At 49.0% G+C, this 18,954-nt stretch overlaps 1 protein-coding gene across 2 annotated transcripts in view; it reads left to right on the forward strand.

Moving 5' to 3' along the window:
- Gna12 (G protein subunit alpha 12) overlaps positions 1–18,954 on the forward strand; it is a 78,879-nt gene that overhangs the window by 26,140 nt on the left and 33,785 nt on the right. For both annotated transcript variants that reach the window (XM_055598497.1, XM_055598499.1), the window contains exon 2: positions 17,063–17,278. In XM_055598497.1, the coding sequence (XP_055454472.1) occupies positions 17,063–17,278 (216 nt within the window). The remainder of the gene's footprint in view (positions 1–17,062; positions 17,279–18,954) is intronic.

The raw sequence follows: 18,954 nt of genomic DNA on the forward strand, positions 1-18,954 counted from the left end.
GTTTTAACTTCATGGTATTCTTCCTTGACCTAGAGAGACCTCTATTACTGTGTCTGTGTATCTGTCTCTGTGTGTGTGTGTTAAGGATTTAAATAAATAATGCCACTTTGAACACACTGTTTGAAAAATAAAATTGTTCACTCTTCATTTGTGTCCCAGCCATTCTGGTACGTGGAGCTCTGTCTGTCTGTTCTAACCAGTGCATGGCTTGTCACAGTGGTGATGTGTTCCTCTCCTGCTGTGCCTCAGGTTGTTTACTGTTTCCCCTGTGCCCTACAGTGCCGCACTGTATGTCCTTGCCCGTGTCCCTAGCGTGCTGTGGCCAGAACTGCGCTGGAACGTACTTAGATGTGGGTCGAGGGGCGGTTGCAGGCCAGGCTGGCTCCACCAGATGCCGTCAACACTGCTTCTCAAGGGACTTACCCGAGGTCTGGAAAACCGCACAGCTTATTTTAGATTAATGAACAATGCACAGTAAATATATCATTGGATCATACTGAATTCGTGTGCTGCAAAAAGGAGAGGGTGGTGGAGGGATGTCAGGCTCTGTTTCCAGCAGGGATGGAAGACTTTCCTATATAGATGTCACTGTCCTGGGAAGGCCTTAGTGCTTATGATCTAGGAAGCCAGAGCAGGCACACTGTGCCTGGCCTCCATTGTGGTTTCTATGAAAAGTAAAAAGCAAAGTCAGATAAGAGGTTTAGGATCAGGCAGTTTAAATCATGTTGGAGGACTACAGAGTAGTCCCTGTTTGTCAAGCAGGGGAAACTCCAAAGAGGTGTCTCTGAGTGTGTGCTCTGTGTTGGCTGGTCAGACATGAAGGCTTCTCACAGAGAAATGTGTCTTGTCTTACGAAGGGCCACGTCTCTCCCGTCAGCAAAGCCTTAGATGTCACAACACCAGAGATGCAGAAAATGGATTCCTCTCTGGTTCTGGAGAGCCAAGAAATGTGAAATCACCATTGTCCTGTCCTGGCTGGGCAGGTGATAGGCTGAGGAGCCATAAGACAGGCCCTCCAAAATGCTCAGCCTGGAGTCTGGAGGTTTAAATTCCCCAGGTGATTCTGAGGCTGAGAGAGAGAGGATTCAGCCTGCTCATAGGGACATATGCAGCCACATAAGGAAGAGAAAGAAACCCGAGCCCCAGGGACAGCCAAAAAGAGCATGGCAGCCAGAAAGCAACACCTAAGGGCTCGTGAAGGGAAGCAAGCTCCACACTGTTGTTCTGGATGGCATTCACAGTCCAGTGACAAGAGTAGAATACACCTTTTTATGACAGTGGTTTACCAAAAGGAGACCTGAACCTTCTGAGGGACACTTTAGTTTAGATGCAAAGTTAGTTTCTCCCCATCCAGTCAATGATTTTACCCACCTGTCCCCAAGAGATGGCCATGCAAAAGTGTCTGTTTGTCCTGGTCTGAACTCAGGTCGCCATCGCTCACCCCGCCCACAAGCCATAGTTCTTGACTGAGGGCAGTGTGGAGAGAGACCTTAATTCTATGCTTTGGTTTTGACAGTCTGATGTCGGCCTGCTCCTAATGCTTTGAGGTTTGGGCTTCCCTGTGGATGCAGACCGAATTGCAGGCTTCTTAGCACCACCCGGCCCTGGAGAGGTGGTCTCTGATGACCTCAGAGTGAGCAGGCAAACAGCGTCTTTCAGTGGTGGCTCTCTCCTGGACCTGGTGCTGTGTGATGGGGGTGAGCAGTGTCCTCGGTTTTACTGGCATCTTGACCAGTGGTGACCAAATCTGAGAGCGGCTTTGTGGTCCACACATGGATAAACGTGTGACAGAAGGCCACGCGCCCAAATGGGAGGTCTCCGAGTCTATTTTGGCAAAGTTATAACGAATTTTCTTTTAGATGCTAGAAATGTAACCCAGGGCTTTGTGCATGTGAAATAAACACTTTACCACTAAATTATACTGCAGCCCTCATGGGTGTGTGTGTGTGTGTGTGTGTGTGTGTGTGTGTAGAGGAGTACGGCAGAGAACAACCTTTGATGTTCCTCATGTGCTGGCCACCTTATGTTTTGAGACAGGGCTGGCTGGCCAGTCAGGCCAGTAATCCCCCTGTGTCCACCTTTCCAGCATGGAGATTACAAGTGCATCACTACTTCCAATTTGGTTTTTAGTGTAGGCTCCAGGGATTGAACTCAGGCCCTGAAGCTTGCAGGCAAGCACTATACTAGCCCTCCTTAAGCAAAAATTTTTTGCATGTGTATACATGTATACACATTAAATTCCTTCAATTCTGGTTATTTTACTCACTTTCAAGTAGTAGTCAAGGAAACATCAGCTTCAGCCCAGTGTCCACACTGCTGTGATACTCGTGCTTTGAGAGGGTTGTGGACACATGGGGGGGTTACTTGTGTATGAGTTTAGAGACGAGTATCTTCCTCAGTTTCTCTACACTTTATTGATACAGGGCCTCTTACTGAACATAGAGTTTGACAACTGGTTATTCTAGCTAGCCAGCTAGCTCTAGGACCCCCTATTACTTGCCCCCAAATCCCAGGATTACAGATAGTAGCCATGCCTTCCCAGTTTTTTTTTAACTTTAATTTTATTTATATATTTATTTATTACAATTTATTCACTTTGTATCCCCACTGCAGCCCCCTCCCTCATCTCCTCCCAGTCTCACCCTCCCTCCCTCTTCTCCCCCTATGCCCTTTCCCTAGACCCCTGATTGGGGAGGTTCTCCTCCCCTTCTGTCTGACCCTAACATATCAGGTCTCATCAGGACTGGCTATATCATCTTCTTCTGTGGCCTGGCAAGGCTGTACCCTCCCAGGGGGAGGTGATCACAGAGCCAGCCACTGAATTCATGTCAGAGACAGCCTCCGTACCCCATATTAGGAATCCCACTTGGAGACTAAGCAGCCAATGGGCTTCCCTTGAACAGGACCTCTAGTCTTCCCAGTTTTTATAGAAATTCTTGGGATCCAAACTCCTATCCTCATATTTGCATGACATACAATTTATCTACTAAGCTGTCTTCAGCCCCCTTAATTTTTTTTTAAATAAAACAACCTTGAGATTAAATTTCTTCAATTCTGAAGTTATTTTACTCACTTTCAAGTAGTAGTCAAAGAAAAATCAGCTTCAGCCCAATGCCCACACTGCTGTGATAGTGTCTTTCCACATAGGCCTGGCCTATGTGGAGAGTTTTGTTTCATTTTATAAAAATGCAAAGCTGGGGGTCTTTGCCCATGAGATTCCTACCACCAGGGAAACTCTGCCACAGCTTCCTGCATGGCTGCATCTTCATCTTAAGGTCAGCTTCAGGGCTACTCACTCTCCCGAGGCCTCCTGGTAGCTTTGTTTCCACAGTCCCTTCCTACAGACAGATGGATCCCTTGGAGCAGAACACAGGTGTGGTGCTGTAGACTGCCCTGCCTTTCTGTTGAGTGTCCTTCACGGGTTGGCTTCTCAGGGACCCAGCCATGACTAGCCATGGTGCTGCCAGAGGACAGAAATAAGTCCTTTTCACTAGGAGGCTGACAAGCCCCTGCAGACTCCATGGTGTGCCATACAAAGAGAAAAGTGTGGGCGGATAGGGGGTGCTTGTGGGGCTTGCAGTGGCTCGGGTGTCAGACACGGGCAGATAAGCTCCCAGCTCTGAAATGCTGTGCCAGGAAGAACAGCCAGGTAGAAAGCAGAACAAGGAGCTGTGGGGAGTGAGCACATGTAAAGCCCCAGTGGCAGAACTTCATGGGTGCAAAAGAAGATCCCCCAGTCCTAGCGTGTGACTTTGAGTTTGTTCATGTCCCTGGGTGAAGCTGAAAGGTGGTTTATTCTGATGTCCATAATTGTCTTTAATCCACACCATTGGGGAGGGGGGTGTGCATACATATGGGTGTTTTCACCAGTGTGGGCATATGTGGCGGTCAGAGGTCAAATACTCTTCACCTTTTTCTCTGAGATCATAGCCCAGAGCTTACGTCTCCACCACACCAACTAGCCAGTAAGCTCCCCAGGGCTGGGCTCACAAGTATAGTGCTCGCACATGCAGCTTTTAAAACGTATGCTGGGAATTTTAACATGACCTGGGAACTCAGGTCTTCATACTTGCCTGCTGTGCTACCCCACCCCATTCCAGTTCACCGCCCCCATTTTGAGAGGTTGCCACTCGGTAGCCCAGGCTGCCTTCAAGCTTGCAAACTTGCTCAGCCTCTTGTGTACTCTGGTTACAGGCGTGCACCAGCATACCAGCCTGACCCAGGCTACTGAGTTCTGCAGCTAGAAACTGAAAGTGCTGCTGCTCGGAGGGCTGTTGGGTAAAGGCGCAGGCGCAGTGAGTTCAGCTCCCAGAGGCAGCATTACCTTCTGATTTCTGCCTGGCCAGGGCTCTCCAGGGAACAGGAGATGTAGCTATGTGAAAGATCTTATGTGAGGAGTTGGCTGCATGATTGTGGAGCCTGAGCAGCCAGTGATCTGCCAGCCTAGAGAGCTGGGGACACCAGGGTAAAAGCCAGGCAGAGTCCTAAAATCTGAGAACAGAGGAGCTGGCAGTGGGAGTCCCAGTCTGAGAGCAGGAGACCAGTGAGTTGCGCTGGCTCAAGCAGCAAGGCAGGGAAAGAGGCAAGGCCCCTCCCCAGACCTTTTCTTGACCGGGCTGTTGGGGACAGGAAGGTGCTCACCAGCACTGTGCTTTACTGAGCCTCAGAACCAGTGTCCTTGGAAATACCAGGAACAGTGGCTTATCTGCTCCCCCCAGGCACGTACATTCAGCCGTCACAGTCTGTGTCCTTGGCTTGTAGCCATGGAAGGCTTACGGACATGGTAAGTAGCCATGGTCAGGGATCCAGTCTGGCCAGTACAGCCTGCTCCTCCAGGAGCTAACCCATCTTACAGCCCAGCAGGGGCGCTTGCCTCATCTGTCTTTTTCCTTCTTAACACGCAATTGTGTTTGCGTTGTGTTGGAATGCCTTTGTCTTCAAGGTCAACCCCCTGAGTCCAGAGATAGCATCATTCAGTTCCCACATGTCCTTCTGACCTGGAGTCCACTCCTGACTCCTTGCCATTAGCACTGTCAGCAGACATTGCTGACAGGAAGCCTGTTTCCTCCCTGAACCAGCTGTACCTGATGACGTTTGTACCACATGCGTGCCCTAAACTTAGAAAATACAAACATTACCTTTGGCTTATAAAAGCATACAAATATACAGTTTCGAAACTTTGTTTCATTCTTGAGCTAGAAAGAGTTAGAGGTAGATCAGTCTCCTTTCTTTCCCACACAAAGGTGCCATCTGTGTGTTGGGGTTGGGATATTGCACGTGTGTGCAGGTGTGTGCCCCCATGCGCAAGTGTGTGGAGGAAGATGAGCCCTGCCTTACTCACTTGGAACAGGGCCGGGGTGAACCTGGAGCCAGGCTGGCTCTCTGCCTTGTTATTACCACAGTCAAAAGTTGGGTAGTAAATGGGGGAGATGGCACAGGGGGAAAGTGCTTGCTGTGCAGGAATGAACAGCTGAGTTCAAATACCCCCTGTGAAAGCTATGCACGAGGGTCCTGCATCTGTACTCCCGGCTCGGAGGGAGGCAGGCTGATCTGAGAGCTTTCTGGCAGCCAGTTCTAGCCAAAAGCATGAGCTCCAGGCTCAGTGAGACCCCCTCTCAAAAATCTAAGAGGAAGTGGCTGGAGAGCTGGGTAAGCCGTTCAGAGTGCAGAGGACCTGGGTTCAGTTCCCAGTACCCACATGGCAGCTTACAGTCAAGGATCCAATACCCTCTTCATGCACACAAATGGTACACATTCATACATACATACACACACACACACACACACACACACACAACACGTATACACATAAAATAAAAATAAATAAATCTTTAAGAATTAAAGTTGTAGGCCAGGCACTTGCTTGGCAAAGGTAGTCTGTAAGTTCAAGGCAATCCTGGTCTATGTATGAGTTCCACACCAGCTAGGCCTGTCTCAAAAAAGTAAACAAATAAAATGAGATGAAGAAGCCATTGAGGAAGACAACTAATGTTGACCTCTGGCCTACACACATGCATGCATGGGTCAGTGTGCCCACAGCCTTGCACACTTGCAAATACTGCAGATACCACAAGCCTAAGTGGCCCCTAAAAGACACACATGGCTGTTGGTAGTACTGTTAGGACTTCCATTACTATTTCATACATCTGTGGTGCTGTGGTCTCAAGGTGTCCCCACCCCAGATCCATGAACTGAAATTCTACCTCCAAGGTAATGGTATTGAGCCATGAGGCCTCTGGGTGGTGGTAATCAAGTCACAAGCACAAAGTCCTGAATGGATCAGTGGCCTTATAAAAAGGGGTCCCAGAGAGCTTCCACCCCGCCTCCCCTGAGGAATCAGCTAGAAGGCCTCACCTGTGAACCAGAACACATCCCTGACCACTGTGTAGCTCAGATGGTACTTGGCCTAAGACCCCTACTCCCAGAACTGAGAGGTCCATGTCTGCTCTTTGTAAAGCAGCAGCCTACTTTACAAAGAAGCAGAGAAGTCATGCAGCAAACCCCCTAAAATCCTTGTTAGGTTGATGCTTCCTCAGAGATGCCCTCCCCTCCCAAGAAGACCCTTTCTGAGCATCAGAAGGTTCTCAGTGGATGGGCCCAAGGTTCATCAGTGTCCTTAAAGGAGTGTCGGTATTTATTATCCACAAGAACAACTGTATACTTTGAAAACAAGTGAGACAGAGATGGGAAGGTTCCTCCTGCAAGCACCACCAGTCCTTTGCAGCTCTGTACTCAGGCGCCAGTAAGCCAAGCCGCTGGCCTTTTGGTTGAACTCTTCTGTCAGTTGGCTCTTTTCTTTTTTCTTTGACATATGGAAAGGATATGTTTATTTAAAAGAATGTAAAAATAATTATACACCTATTTTATTTTCAAACACAGGATGAGCCAGTATGCATTTGTTAACCTCATTGATGAGTGCTTGTGTAGCAGACCTCCCTCTGGAACACTGGCTAGTGATATTTGTGTGTGTCCTCTGCTGACCAGTGTTGGTATAATGCACATCTATTCATATTAATAATGGAGAATAGCTATAGAGTGGTGATGCACTCCTGTGATCTCATCACCAGCCTAGGCTACATGATGACCATCTCAAGAGTGACAGCTTTGGGCATTCCTCCCTATAGCCTGGGAGACAGAAGGACCGTCGCTCTTATTTTGCAAGTGATGACCCCAAGAACCTTTCATTTCTTCTCACAGGGGCATCTGCTGTGTGTGACAGGCCAAGGGACGTAGGAGGGGGCATGGCAAACAGTCCTGTCCTCCTGAGGCCAACATCCCAGTAAGGGAATAGGGGAGAGATAGCCACTAGTAAAGATGGATGAGTAAGCTAACGTGTGTTAAGCAAAGAGAAAAACAAAGCAAGGAAGGTGTGTGGAAGATGGGCAAGGGGTCTTAGCCTTCAGGAGCCACAAGCGCAAAGGCCCCTAGGAAGAAACTAGAAGGCCTTTGAGGCCAGAACAGAGCAGGCCATTGGGATGAGTAGAAGGAAGTGGGGTCAGAAGTCACGGGTTGATCACCCAAGATGTTTGTAATTACTTCAGCTTTTGCTCTGAGTCTAATGGGAACCCTTATTGGAGTTTGAACAGCGGGTTATTTGAACTGACCGGCTGCTGGTTTTGAGAGTGGGCTGGTGGGACAAGTAGATACAAGGACACCAGTCAGAAGACCTCCAGCCATCCAGCTGAGAGACTATAGAGGTAGTCAAGGGACAACATGTGCCCAGAGCTGGGTACAGGACATAGGGATGTGTCACCCACCTGTAGCCACTGCAGCGAAGTACATGTCTCGTCATCCAGCCTGCATGGGCCCTAACTTGAGTGCTAGGAGCTCTTTGTGGCCCATCGCCAGCCTGCAGGGGAGGCACAGGCTTTGGGGACTAGCAGGTCTCTTGGTAGCTGTTTTTTTTGGCAATCTACGGAGAACCCTGGAGTGATTTTTCCAAACACATTCTGATGGCAGGGACCTAGACTTTCAGGCAGGCCAGCAGAGCCTTCTATGGACTGAGGTGTGTAGGAAACTAAAAATCACTGTAAAGATGGGAGGAGGGCTGAGTGGAAAGAAAATGCATCAGCAGATTCTTGAAACAGATGTCGGAACTTCAGGGACCGACTCTGCCGTTTCATAAGTGCTAATTAGGTACAGCTTAAGATTTTTGTTTCAGCTGTCTAGGCTCCTACTATCCAGTCCATGGAAGGCAGGTGCCTAAGTTACTGCCCAAGTCCCGAAATGCAGGAAACAGCCATAGAGATACCAAAGTAGAGGAGGGAAGGTAGGTAGTATGAGACAGGGCCTGGCTCTGTAGCCCAAACTGGCCTTGAACTCCAGAGCCTGAACTCCAGATCCTGGTGTTTCAGGCTCTGGAGTTCTGGGGTAGAAGGTGGACACCAGCAGTCCTGTCCCACCTAATTATGTACAGTGGCTCCGCTGTGGCCAAAGCAGGGTTATGTTCCCCCAAGTTTCTTCCTAGGAGCCAAGCAGCCACACTCTCCCAAGTCTGTTTGTGTCTGAAACCTGCCACTTAACTTGAAATGCTCAGTGTGACAGTTCAGAAAGAGGCCACTTAGTGTTGACCCTACATTTACTGACATGCCCAAGTACATTTTTGCTGATGTTTATGTTAGCGTCAAGTTTACTTTCTCTGATAATCATTTTATCTTCTGTCAGTTTTTCTCTAGTCTGTTGGGTCTTCTCAGACTGCGTTTCACAGAACTGAGGCTGGAACATGGGGCTTCCCAGCTGCTGGCCAGTGGTGGTTCAGCCACCTTCCCCACTCTGCTAAATAGTTCTAGAATCAAGGAACAAGGACCATGAGCAAGATGGTTTCCCTTCCACTTTATTTGACTGTGTCAGGGTTTCATACAGATAGTCATTAATGTTAGCTTGCCCATCAAATTCTAGGCTCTCCTGAACTCAAGCTGAGTGTTTTAATTTTGCTTTATGCCTTAACATGGCGGTTCTGTTGGAAGTCCTGACGAGGCCTCATAACATAGGCCTTTTGATTACTAAGTAGAGACCTTCCTGCTTTATCACTTTGTTACTTAGGATTGGCTAATTATTGCCGATAGAAAGAGTGAACGTGAAGGCCTGTCTGATAGACAGAACCCAAATTATCTGTTACTTTTCTGGGTTTTCTACTTCATACTGTCAGGATAGAGTTAGTGAACCTGCTGCATTTTCAGTTCTCCATTTTATGGATTGTGTAGATATTGATGAAGGACAGTTTTAGTAAAATAGATTGGTAATAAATAATTTGGGAAAATTAAAGGACAGTGGAAAAAAGCTACAGAGTGTCAGTATAGAATTGTTACAATCTTTTTGTAGAGTAGTTTAGAACTACTTGTCAAAAGTGTCAAAGAAACGTGCATATATTTTATTTTTAAAAATATTTTTAATGGTAGCGCACGCCTGTAATCCCAGGACTCAGGGGGGCAGAGGCAGGTAGATCTCTGTGAGTTTGAGACAGCCTGGTCTACAGAGCCAGTCCAGGAGAGCCAAGACCACACAGAGAGAACCTGTATTAAAAAAACAAATATATATTTTTTAACACTTATTTATTGTGCATGTGGAGTGTGTGCATCTGCTGAGTGTCTGTGTAGAGGTCAGAGCAGTCGAGCTCAGCTCATCAGGTTGGGAGGGGGTGCTTTTACTTGCTGAGCCATCTTTCTGTACTATGCATGTATTGTAGTCGTGTGTGTGTGTGTGTGTGTGTGTGTGTGTGTGTGTTTGTGTGTGTCCGCGTGTCCGAGTGTCCGCAGGTGAGTGCGTGCCAGAAAAAGGAACTAGATTTCCTGGAACTGGAGTTATAGGTAGTATTGAACCCCTCATATGGGCGTAGAGAACTGAATTGAACTGCAATATTAGCAAGCACTATTAACCACTGGGCAGTTTTTCTAGGTCCTTGTGCATAAATTTTGACCCAAAACTCCTTAATTTAAGTAGGTAAAATTTCTCAGACAAGTCAGATATGTGCCAGAATGCCCCATCAAGGGGATTCGTGAGTGATGTTTCTTCTCTCCATCCACTAGAAGTGATCCTGGGAGTTTAATTGATTGACTGTATGTTTGTTATTTTTTGAGACAGGGTCTCCTGTATCATAGGCTAGCCGCAAACTCACGGTGCTGAAGATAAGTCTGAACTCCTGATTCTTCTGACTGTGCCTCCTCACAGCCTGCTCCTTCTTCCCAAAACCTACCCCTAAACAGACTGGGTTGGCACAGTGGGCACCTGACAGGGCCAGCACCTTGATACTTACAGAAGAACATGTCACACAGCTAGCCTGGAGAGAGAAGAGAAAGGACTCTTGTATATATTCACTCAGATTTTGTGTTCCTGATTGTGTATGGCTACTTTACCTAGAACAAAAATCCTATGAAGCATCTTTGCCCTGTACAGTTTATTCCAGTATTTACTGTTACGTGCTATTTCCTCCCTTTTAAATACCGTGGAGATTGTTTCCCAGGCTTGAATCAGAAAGCACGGAATGAGCACCTTGGGCTGCAATGCTGGGGTGTTTGTTTACTCTCGCTTGTCAGTGCTAAGCGCATTAACAGGAAAGCCTCTTTCCCCTCCAGGTTTGTCTTTAGAACATTTGGGGAAATGTTGAGAAGATTCCAGGATTTCTGGCCTGACACCTGGGAGAGCAGGCCAGGGGGGACTTGACTGCCAGTGGCTGCACGAGGTGGCTTTCCAAAGCCTCCAAACGCTGGAGCTTGAGCTCTCTTGCCCAGCTTTTCACACACCACTTTGGGAAAACTGAGGAAACCCCTGAGTGGGTGATGAATCCTTCCCTACATGCGCGTGTACACACACACACACACACACACACACACACTCTCTCTCTCTCTCTCTCTCTCTCTCTCTCTTGACTTTCAGAAATCCCTTTTCTAGGCAGTTGAAGGTGAATGCCTTCTTTCTCTACATATCCTAAACCCAGAAGGTTTGGTGTCTCTTCAGGGGGCTTGTGGATTCTCAGGGTCTCCTGTATTCCAGGCTGGCTGCCTGATCTTCCTCCACCTTCCCAATGTGGGGATCACAAGCATGTGCTGCCTCACCCAACAAAATCCAGTTTGGACCTCTGTCCATCTGTTTTCTGAAAACTTTGCGTAGAATTTCCACTGAACCACTGAGTTCTCTTAGTGGTATGCACGCCCCTCTCCTTTGTTTGGCTCCCAGTTGAGGCAATTGACCACCTTCTGTGGCTGCCCTGCCTTCTGTCCCCCCGTCTCTCAAGGCCCCACCCTCCTCAGATCTGGAGACAGAGCTAGGCCTCATGTCCCTTTTCCAAAACCTTTGTTTGTCCCCATTTCTCACCAAAGAAGTTCCAGATTTCTTAGCTGGCCCATCATCTGGCTGTAAACCACGCCCCCCACCATCAGTGATATCTCTGGCTATCGATACCTCCATTGTTCTGACCTTCCTTTGTAGTATTATCTATAGACTCCATCTGGTGGCCCTGCACTGTCCTGCTCTGAGAATGTCTGAAAGCGCCCTGGGAGCAGGAGTCTCCTTCTAGCCTCTTGGACCTTTTCCCGTTGGCTGGCACTTTTTTCTTTCTTTCTTTCTTTCTTTTTTTTTTTTTTTTTTTTTTTTTTGCCTTGGGCAGCTGGTAGAACTCGGTGGGTGGCTTTCCTTGCAGAATAATGTGCTTGTGTATCCCAGAGAGAGGCAGTGAGAGCCACCAGGAGTCCCATCACCTTCTTGTAAATAGGCGGCTGGGGTGTGTACTGGCTGCCTTTAGTTTTCCTTCTCCTCTCTCTGGCCTTTCAATGTGAACATCCCTGCTGCTGCTTCCAGAGAAAACCTGAGAGACGCTGTCTCTGCCTGCCGGATTCATCAACTTACAGAAACGCATCCTGTTTACATTTCTGGCAGCCTCTCATTGATTTGGATGGTGGCCAGCAGCTAGCCACTCAACCCTTGTGGGTCTTTAACCAGCAGTTTTTGGAGTGCACATGCGCTGTGAGAGCACAGCCAAACCCAGAATGTCCTCTGTGCACCACCATAGGTCTCCTGCCAGCCTCTGATAGGAAGACTTCAGTCAAGATTCACGACCCGAAAAAGACTGGGTGACCAGGGCCTAAACCAGCAAAATCCATGGGAAATGAGACCAGGGTTTTCAAGTTTGTGTGCTTGCCTTAAAGTAAAACCGAAACACCCCCAAATCTACATCCCCAGCAGATGGGGGCTGTGTTCTCAAATGAACATGGGTAGATTTATAAGTTGTCTTAAAGGTGCCCTTTGAACAGTTTGAAGTGCTCTGTTGTTCTGGGATGAGGTCATCAAACTGCTTACGACCTTATTTATGTTTTCACAACTGACTGAAATGTACAGTTGTCAACAGATTAAATCTGCAGAACAGTCACTGGGGTTGTTAGAGACTCTCTGTATGTCAGCTTCTGGCTTCTGGCTTTCTTCTTTGGGTGTATTCAAATTGTTAGGTTTTTCTTTTCTTCCTTATTTAGGAAATAGGTCTTTTTTTTTTTTTTTTTTTTTTTTTTTGTAGTTGTTCTGTTTTGTTTTTTGAGACAGGGTTTCTCTGTGTAGCCCTGGCTGTCCTGTAACTCACTCTGTGGACCAGGCTGGCCCTAAACTCAGAGATCCACCTGCCTCTGCCTCTAGAGTACTAAGATTAACGGTTTGTGCCGCCACTACCCAGCTGGAAATTGATCTTTTATTTAAAGAGTTGGTAGCAGATACTGTCATGGTGTTATGCTATGCGGCCCCCCACCTCCAGGCACCCGCATTGGGAATTTGGAAACCAGAGCATCTGGCTTTGTAGCCCAGGTAGGCCTTAACTCAGAATCTTCCTGCCTCTGCCGCCCAGATTCCAGGGTCACAGCGCCATTACACCAAAGCTAGCATCTTACTTCTAAGACACTGGCAACTCTCCCTGAGAGGTTTTTTTGGGTTTTTTTGTTTGGTTGGTTTTTTGTTTTTGTTTCTTTCCTAAGTTTTGTTGTTGTTGTTGTTGTTGCTGTAATTGTATGTATAAGTATAATCTCACTTGTTCAAATATTTGTACCACACCCCACACGTGGAGGTCACAAGGACAACTTGGAGGAGTCACTCCTCCCCTTCTACCATGTGGCTCCCAGGGACTGAACTGGGGTCATCAGGCTTGACGGCAGGTACTCTTAGAAGCTGGACCGTCTCACCGGCCCCTGCAAGCACAGGCTAAGCCCAACCAGTGACCCCACCAGTGCTGAGGAAGGCCCGTCTCTAGGCTGTAGGCCGAGAGTCAGCGTAGGCAGGGTCTTGGTTTCTGCTGCAGAAGAGTGCTCACTCTTGGGATTGGCCATCTCCTTTGTGTCTATGCTTTTGCTTCTTGAGATAGGATTTAACCCTAAATGGTCTAGGCTGTCCTTGAACTTGATCTTCTTGCCTCAGCCTCCCAAGAATGTAGATATAACAAGTCTGCCATTACAACCTGACCTGGGTAGTAGATTTCGTTAAATGATGTCATGCTCCCTACAAAGCTAAATTCTTTGTTATATGAACATGAATATAATACCTGAAAAAAATACATTGTAGCTGACCCTGGGAGGTAGAGGCAAGAGGATCTCTGAAAGTTCAAGTCCCACCTGGGCTATGTAACAAGATCTTGTCTCGTAAAAAAACACCGAGGCCAGATACCACAGAGTAGCACAGTAGGACAGCCCCTGTCATCTACTGGGTGGATTGGCGTCTTGATACAGGCCAGGTGGAGGCTGAAATCCTATCCTAACTGTCTTCGCCAGGCTCAGGCTGCCACTGCCTGGCAGAACAGGGTTCCTCCTTCTGGCTTCTACAGAGGGTCCTCTGTGCGTTCTCAGGCTGCTTTGTCAAACAGTGTGCAATGTAGGAATCATCTCTGTTTCATTCTCAACCTTCATGATTTGTCCTTTGGGAAAGGCAGAGAAAGACAGCGAGGTATAAGAAAGCAGGAGGCAGGGAGGGCCCAGATGCAGCAGTCAGTGGAGGGCAGTGAGGCAGGAGAGTGGATGGCTTACTCAGACAAAATGCCCCAAGTGGGGTCCCTGTGGCTGCAGTCAGTATCTGCTGGGGCCTGGAACCTCAGGAGCCTCCCCTTTCCTGCTCTTTCCTCTGCCGTCTCTAGTTCCTGTCCTCTGGCCCATCACTGGAACATGAATTGCTATGCTTGCTGGGGAACTTTCTAAAGCCTTTTCATTTAAAATAATGATAGGTTTGCAGGAAGTTGCCAAGCTAGTCTGAGCAGTGTCAGCCAGCATTCTCCACTGTTGTGACACACATAATTACAGTCTGGTAGCAGAGCCAGGAAATGAACATGGGTACAGTGGGTGCATAACCATCACAGGCAGGACACAGGGGCCTGCGCTACCCCTTGTCGTCATCATCATCATCATCATCCTTTCCTCCACAACCCCCACACATTGTCCATCCTCACGTTATCATTCCAGAGAACACCGCATAAGGGGCTGGAGAGGGAAAAGAGAATATCATATAAACTGTTGTGTAATGTGACCTTTTCGGACTAGTGCTCTTCGTGTAGAGTGGCTACTCTTCATTTAGAATGGCCAGGCTGCTATGGCCATTGGCTCCAGAGCTAAACCCATCACCTTTTTTCTCTGTGTTAGGAGGATGGAACACAGGGCCTCCTGCATGGTAAGTGAATACTCCACCCCTGAGCCACACCCCATCACTACCCATTCCTTTTTATTGCTGAGTAGTATTCTAAAGCATGAATGTTCCACCACCCATACCATACGGACCTTCTTGTGAAGGTTTTTGTAAACAGATTTTGGGTTCTCTGGGATGAATGTTTGAGAGGGAGGCCCGTGGGCTATTATAATTCGTTTAATTTTCTGAGCTGCTTCTGAATCTCCCAGCACCCTCACCCTCACTCAGTGCTGGGTCCTCCCTGTGTAAGTGGTCATGTCTTCAGTCAAGGCCTTGCTCTGCTTTCCCAGTCTGTGAGTATGTGGGCATGTGGGCCTTCCTTCACATGTGACTCACTGGCTGTGCCTGCTCCCCTGACACCCCGGGATGTCCTTTACCCAGTTCCTGTCTGGGCTAGAAACAGTTGAGTTTGAGTGCTTACATTTGTTACTGTGGTGGGTACGGAGCACAGGTACATGTGTGGCGCCCAGAAGACAGCTTGAGGGAGTTGGTTCTTTCCATCATGTGGGTCTAGCGGGTTGAACGTAGGTGGTCAGGCTGTAGTAAGCATCTTTACCTGCTGAGCCATCTCACCACTCCAGGTTGGCGTGTTCTTCATAAGTTCTAAGCATAACTCCACTGTCAGCTGTGTGCTTGGCAAATGTTTTCTACCATTGTTGAGTGCGTGATAATGTGGGTGCAATCACCCCGGCTCCAAGGGGGCAGCACCTCTGCATGCCATTCCTGTCAGTTAGACCTGCAGCAAAGACAGGTCCACCTCGGTGGACAGTAGTGGAAGCAAAGCAGCAGCCCAGGGCTACAGTTGAGCTCTGAAGAAGGCACAGTTGACGAGGGCCTGCCCTCTTAGGAAAAGAGCAGCAGAAACCATGCACTTTTCCTGGGCATTCGGCAGCACGTGCATGTATCACAGTAAGGCTGTTGTTGCTTGAGTTTAAAGGGGAAGTATGTGGAAAAGGGTGGTACAGGCCTGTCATCCCAGCACTCACCAGGTGGAGGTAGAAGGCTGCACAATTCAAGACCAGCCTGGACTGCATGAATTCCTGTGTCATAAATAAATAAATGAAATAAGTAGGGTTGGGGGCTTGGCGTGGTGGGTAAGAGCTCTTGCTGTGCATTCGTGGGATCTGAGTGTGATTCCTCTGCACCCACCTGAAAACTGGGCACACAGACCTATAACTAGCCCTGTGGGGAGGGGACTGGATTCTGGGGCTTAGTGCTACTGGCCTTCCTCCAGGTTCTTTGAGATAGATGCACAAGGTGGAGGGCCATAGGGCAGCACACGTCTGGCCTCCACGTGAGCGTACAGGCATGTGCACGCACACGCCCATACACCACACACGTAAAACAATGAAAAAGAGTAGCATGCCACATGCTCAGACAAGGCAGGCTGCGTGACCCGGGAGGGCTTTCCTACCATTGTCTTCATGGTGCCTCTGCTCCTCTCCACAGCACTGACCATGGGAGAGCCGAGTGATCCTCGGCCACTCACTGCAGACCTCACAGGCTCTGCCTGGCCAGTCCGAGAGGTGACCAGAAGCCTCCACTGACATGGAGTTCTCCCAGTCCCCCAGCACGGTTGTATTTAGGCTACTCCTCCGCCCCGTGACCTGTGTGCAAGGGAGGAAAGGGCAGGGAAGCACTCCTTTAATGGCAGTGAGGAAACAGTGGAAGAATGGAAAGAGTTTCAGCAGGCAGCACAGTGGAGCAGTCCATCTGGGGCTTCGGCTCCTGCCAGGGCGGGCTCAGCTCACGTCAGCTTAGTCTTTTCCAGGGTCGGGGTTGCTCACTGCCCTGTGTGCAGCACTTCCTGCCTGTGTTCAGTTGGGACAGCAGTTGTGTCTTATTAGGCGTTGACAGTCCTAGGACAGTGTGGCTGAGTTTGCCAGCACTCCTTCCCATGCAGCTGCTCCGTCCCAGGGCCTTCCTAGGAGGGAGGGAGGCCCTACACACTGGCCCTCTCTCGGCCTGTAGACACGGCTGCTGTTCTGCTTTCCTCTTGCTGCTGTGATAGTGTTCTGACCAAGAGCAATCTGGGGAATAGAGTTTCTTTCATCCCACACTTGAGGGTCACAGTCTGTCTTTGAGCAAGTCAGGGCAGGACTTGAAACAGAAACCAGAAAGAAACATGGCTCATTCAGTTAACTCTCTAATACAGCCCAGGACCACCTTGCCCAGCGTGCTGCTGCCCACAGTGTCCTGGGCCCCCCTGCACTGATTCATAGTCCAGACAATCCCCACAGAGCACTGAGACCTAGGCAGTGCCCCAGTTGAGGCTCTGCTCTCACGGGAAGAGGTGTGGTCTCGGAGATAGGAGGCATGCACTGGCTCAGCCTTGACACTGAGTGTCCGGCCTTGGCGGCCAGTGCTAAGGTTCTCCACTGTGGCCTCACAGCACAGTTAAAGCTTCCTTTCTCCCTCCTTCCAGGGCTCAAGAGTGCTTGTGGATGCTCGCGACAAGCTCGGTATTCCCTGGCAGCACTCTGAGAACGAGAAGCACGGGATGTTTCTGATGGCCTTCGAGAACAAGGCAGGGCTGCCTGTGGAGCCTGCCACCTTCCAGCTCTACGTGCCAGCCCTGAGTGCACTCTGGAGGGACTCCGGGATCAGGGAAGCCTTCAGCCGCAGGAGCGAGTTCCAGCTGGTGAGGGAGCCTTCATCCTCCTGATGATCCTGCCCCTGAGAATTTCCTTTAAAGCCCAGCCCTGCCATCCCCAAACTCACTCAGGAGGCTGGGGCAAGAGGGTCTCACACTCAAGGGCAGCCTGGGTTTTATAGAGAGCATATCAGACAAACAGAAAAAAAAATATTAATGGGTACAAACTATACCTTGCTACAAACCCTGATATTAAACAAAACACAGCAGAGGCCTGGCTGTCTCAGTGGTTCCAGGGAGAGCTCACTTCTTTTGGCACAAAGAGCAAAAGGTTCTTACCATAGCCCAGACTGGCGGCGCGCAGGGACTCGGGTTGTTCGGGCTACCTTGCCCACCACTAAAGCAGAGTTTCCTCCAGGGAGGCAGTGGCAGCCACAGGCCTCAGGTGTTCTCTGATCCCCTTGGCAGCCGTCCACCCTAGTCAGTCAGTCTCTGCAGTGTTGTTCTCTCCACTGAAGGGCCTGTCAGTCTCAGGAAGGCTAATCATTGCAGCCATTTCAGCTGCTAATGACATAGCTTGCAACCAGAAAATGTGGGATATTTTGCCTGCTTGTTTTTGGCGCACGGGGGAGAGGGGTTCCCAACCCTTCAACGTTGACAGTTTTCAAAGAGGGGTGATGGTCTGTCCAGTAGCCAGGAGATGTGTGTGGCTGATTGCTGTGCACATGGTGTGTCAGGACCTGGATATCCTTCTTGTATCTTTGCCCAGGGTTCACAGGATCCTGTTCCACCCCCTTCATCCCTAGCCTTTCATAATATTGCTGTAAGAGTTTCTCATCTTTAAACAGTGTGGCCTTGAGCTTTCTGACAGTTTTCTGACTTTATATCAGTGGTTTCATAGGGCATGTTTTCTTTTCTAACTTGTTTTCCCCAATTCAGATTGCTCTCCGTGGTTTCTTTTTACTGCTACCTACTGTTCCATCATGCACACATACAAAGAATCAGTCGCTCCTCGTTAGTGTCTTCCTGTATGTGTTTATATTTTGTTTCAGAGATTGCTGTGTTCTTGTCTATCTCCAGGTGTACAAGCGCAGGGTGGCTCTAGGATGTCTGCCTCAGAATGTAACAGCAGGTCACGAGGCATGTCTACCTCCAGAGAGACACAGTGACGTCACAGTCTTTCCAGAGCAGCAGTTGTACTGGTTGTGCTGCTTCTGGCGATAGAAAGGGACCCCGCTGTCCACACACAGGCTGGTGTCCACTATTGACGGGCGATCTCCTTAGGGTTCATTGGGAGTTGCCTTGATTCGTCTGTGGTTCCCTGAGTTCTCTTGTGCGAAGCAGTTCTGTCTTTTGCCATCTCTTCCTCGTTGAGTTGGCTTTCTCTCACAGTTCACTCACACTCCTTTCAGTTCGGTCCCTACAGTGACATCTCCCACGGCCACAGCACGGCGGTCAAAACAACACCTGTCTGTGCAGCCTTGGAAACCCTTGTGTGGAGCTTTCTGTCCGCTTCTGTCCGCTTCATCTTTCCCATCCGTTAGGAACTAGACCCCTGAAGACCACAGGCCAGTTACCTTATAGAATGTCCCGGTGTGTCCAGTGTCTCCTCATCACTGGAATGAGGTGATGGAGGGTGGGCATAGTAGCACAGCCCTGTCAGCCCAGCACTGGGGAGACTCGGGCAGGAGGATTGTGAAGGTAAGGGCAGCCTGGGTCCTAAA

The sequence above is a fragment of the Psammomys obesus genome, unplaced genomic scaffold, assembly GCF_907164565.1.
Source record: "Psammomys obesus unplaced genomic scaffold, mPsaObe1.curated_primary_1811, whole genome shotgun sequence".
Taxonomy (NCBI): Eukaryota; Metazoa; Chordata; class Mammalia; order Rodentia; family Muridae; genus Psammomys; species Psammomys obesus.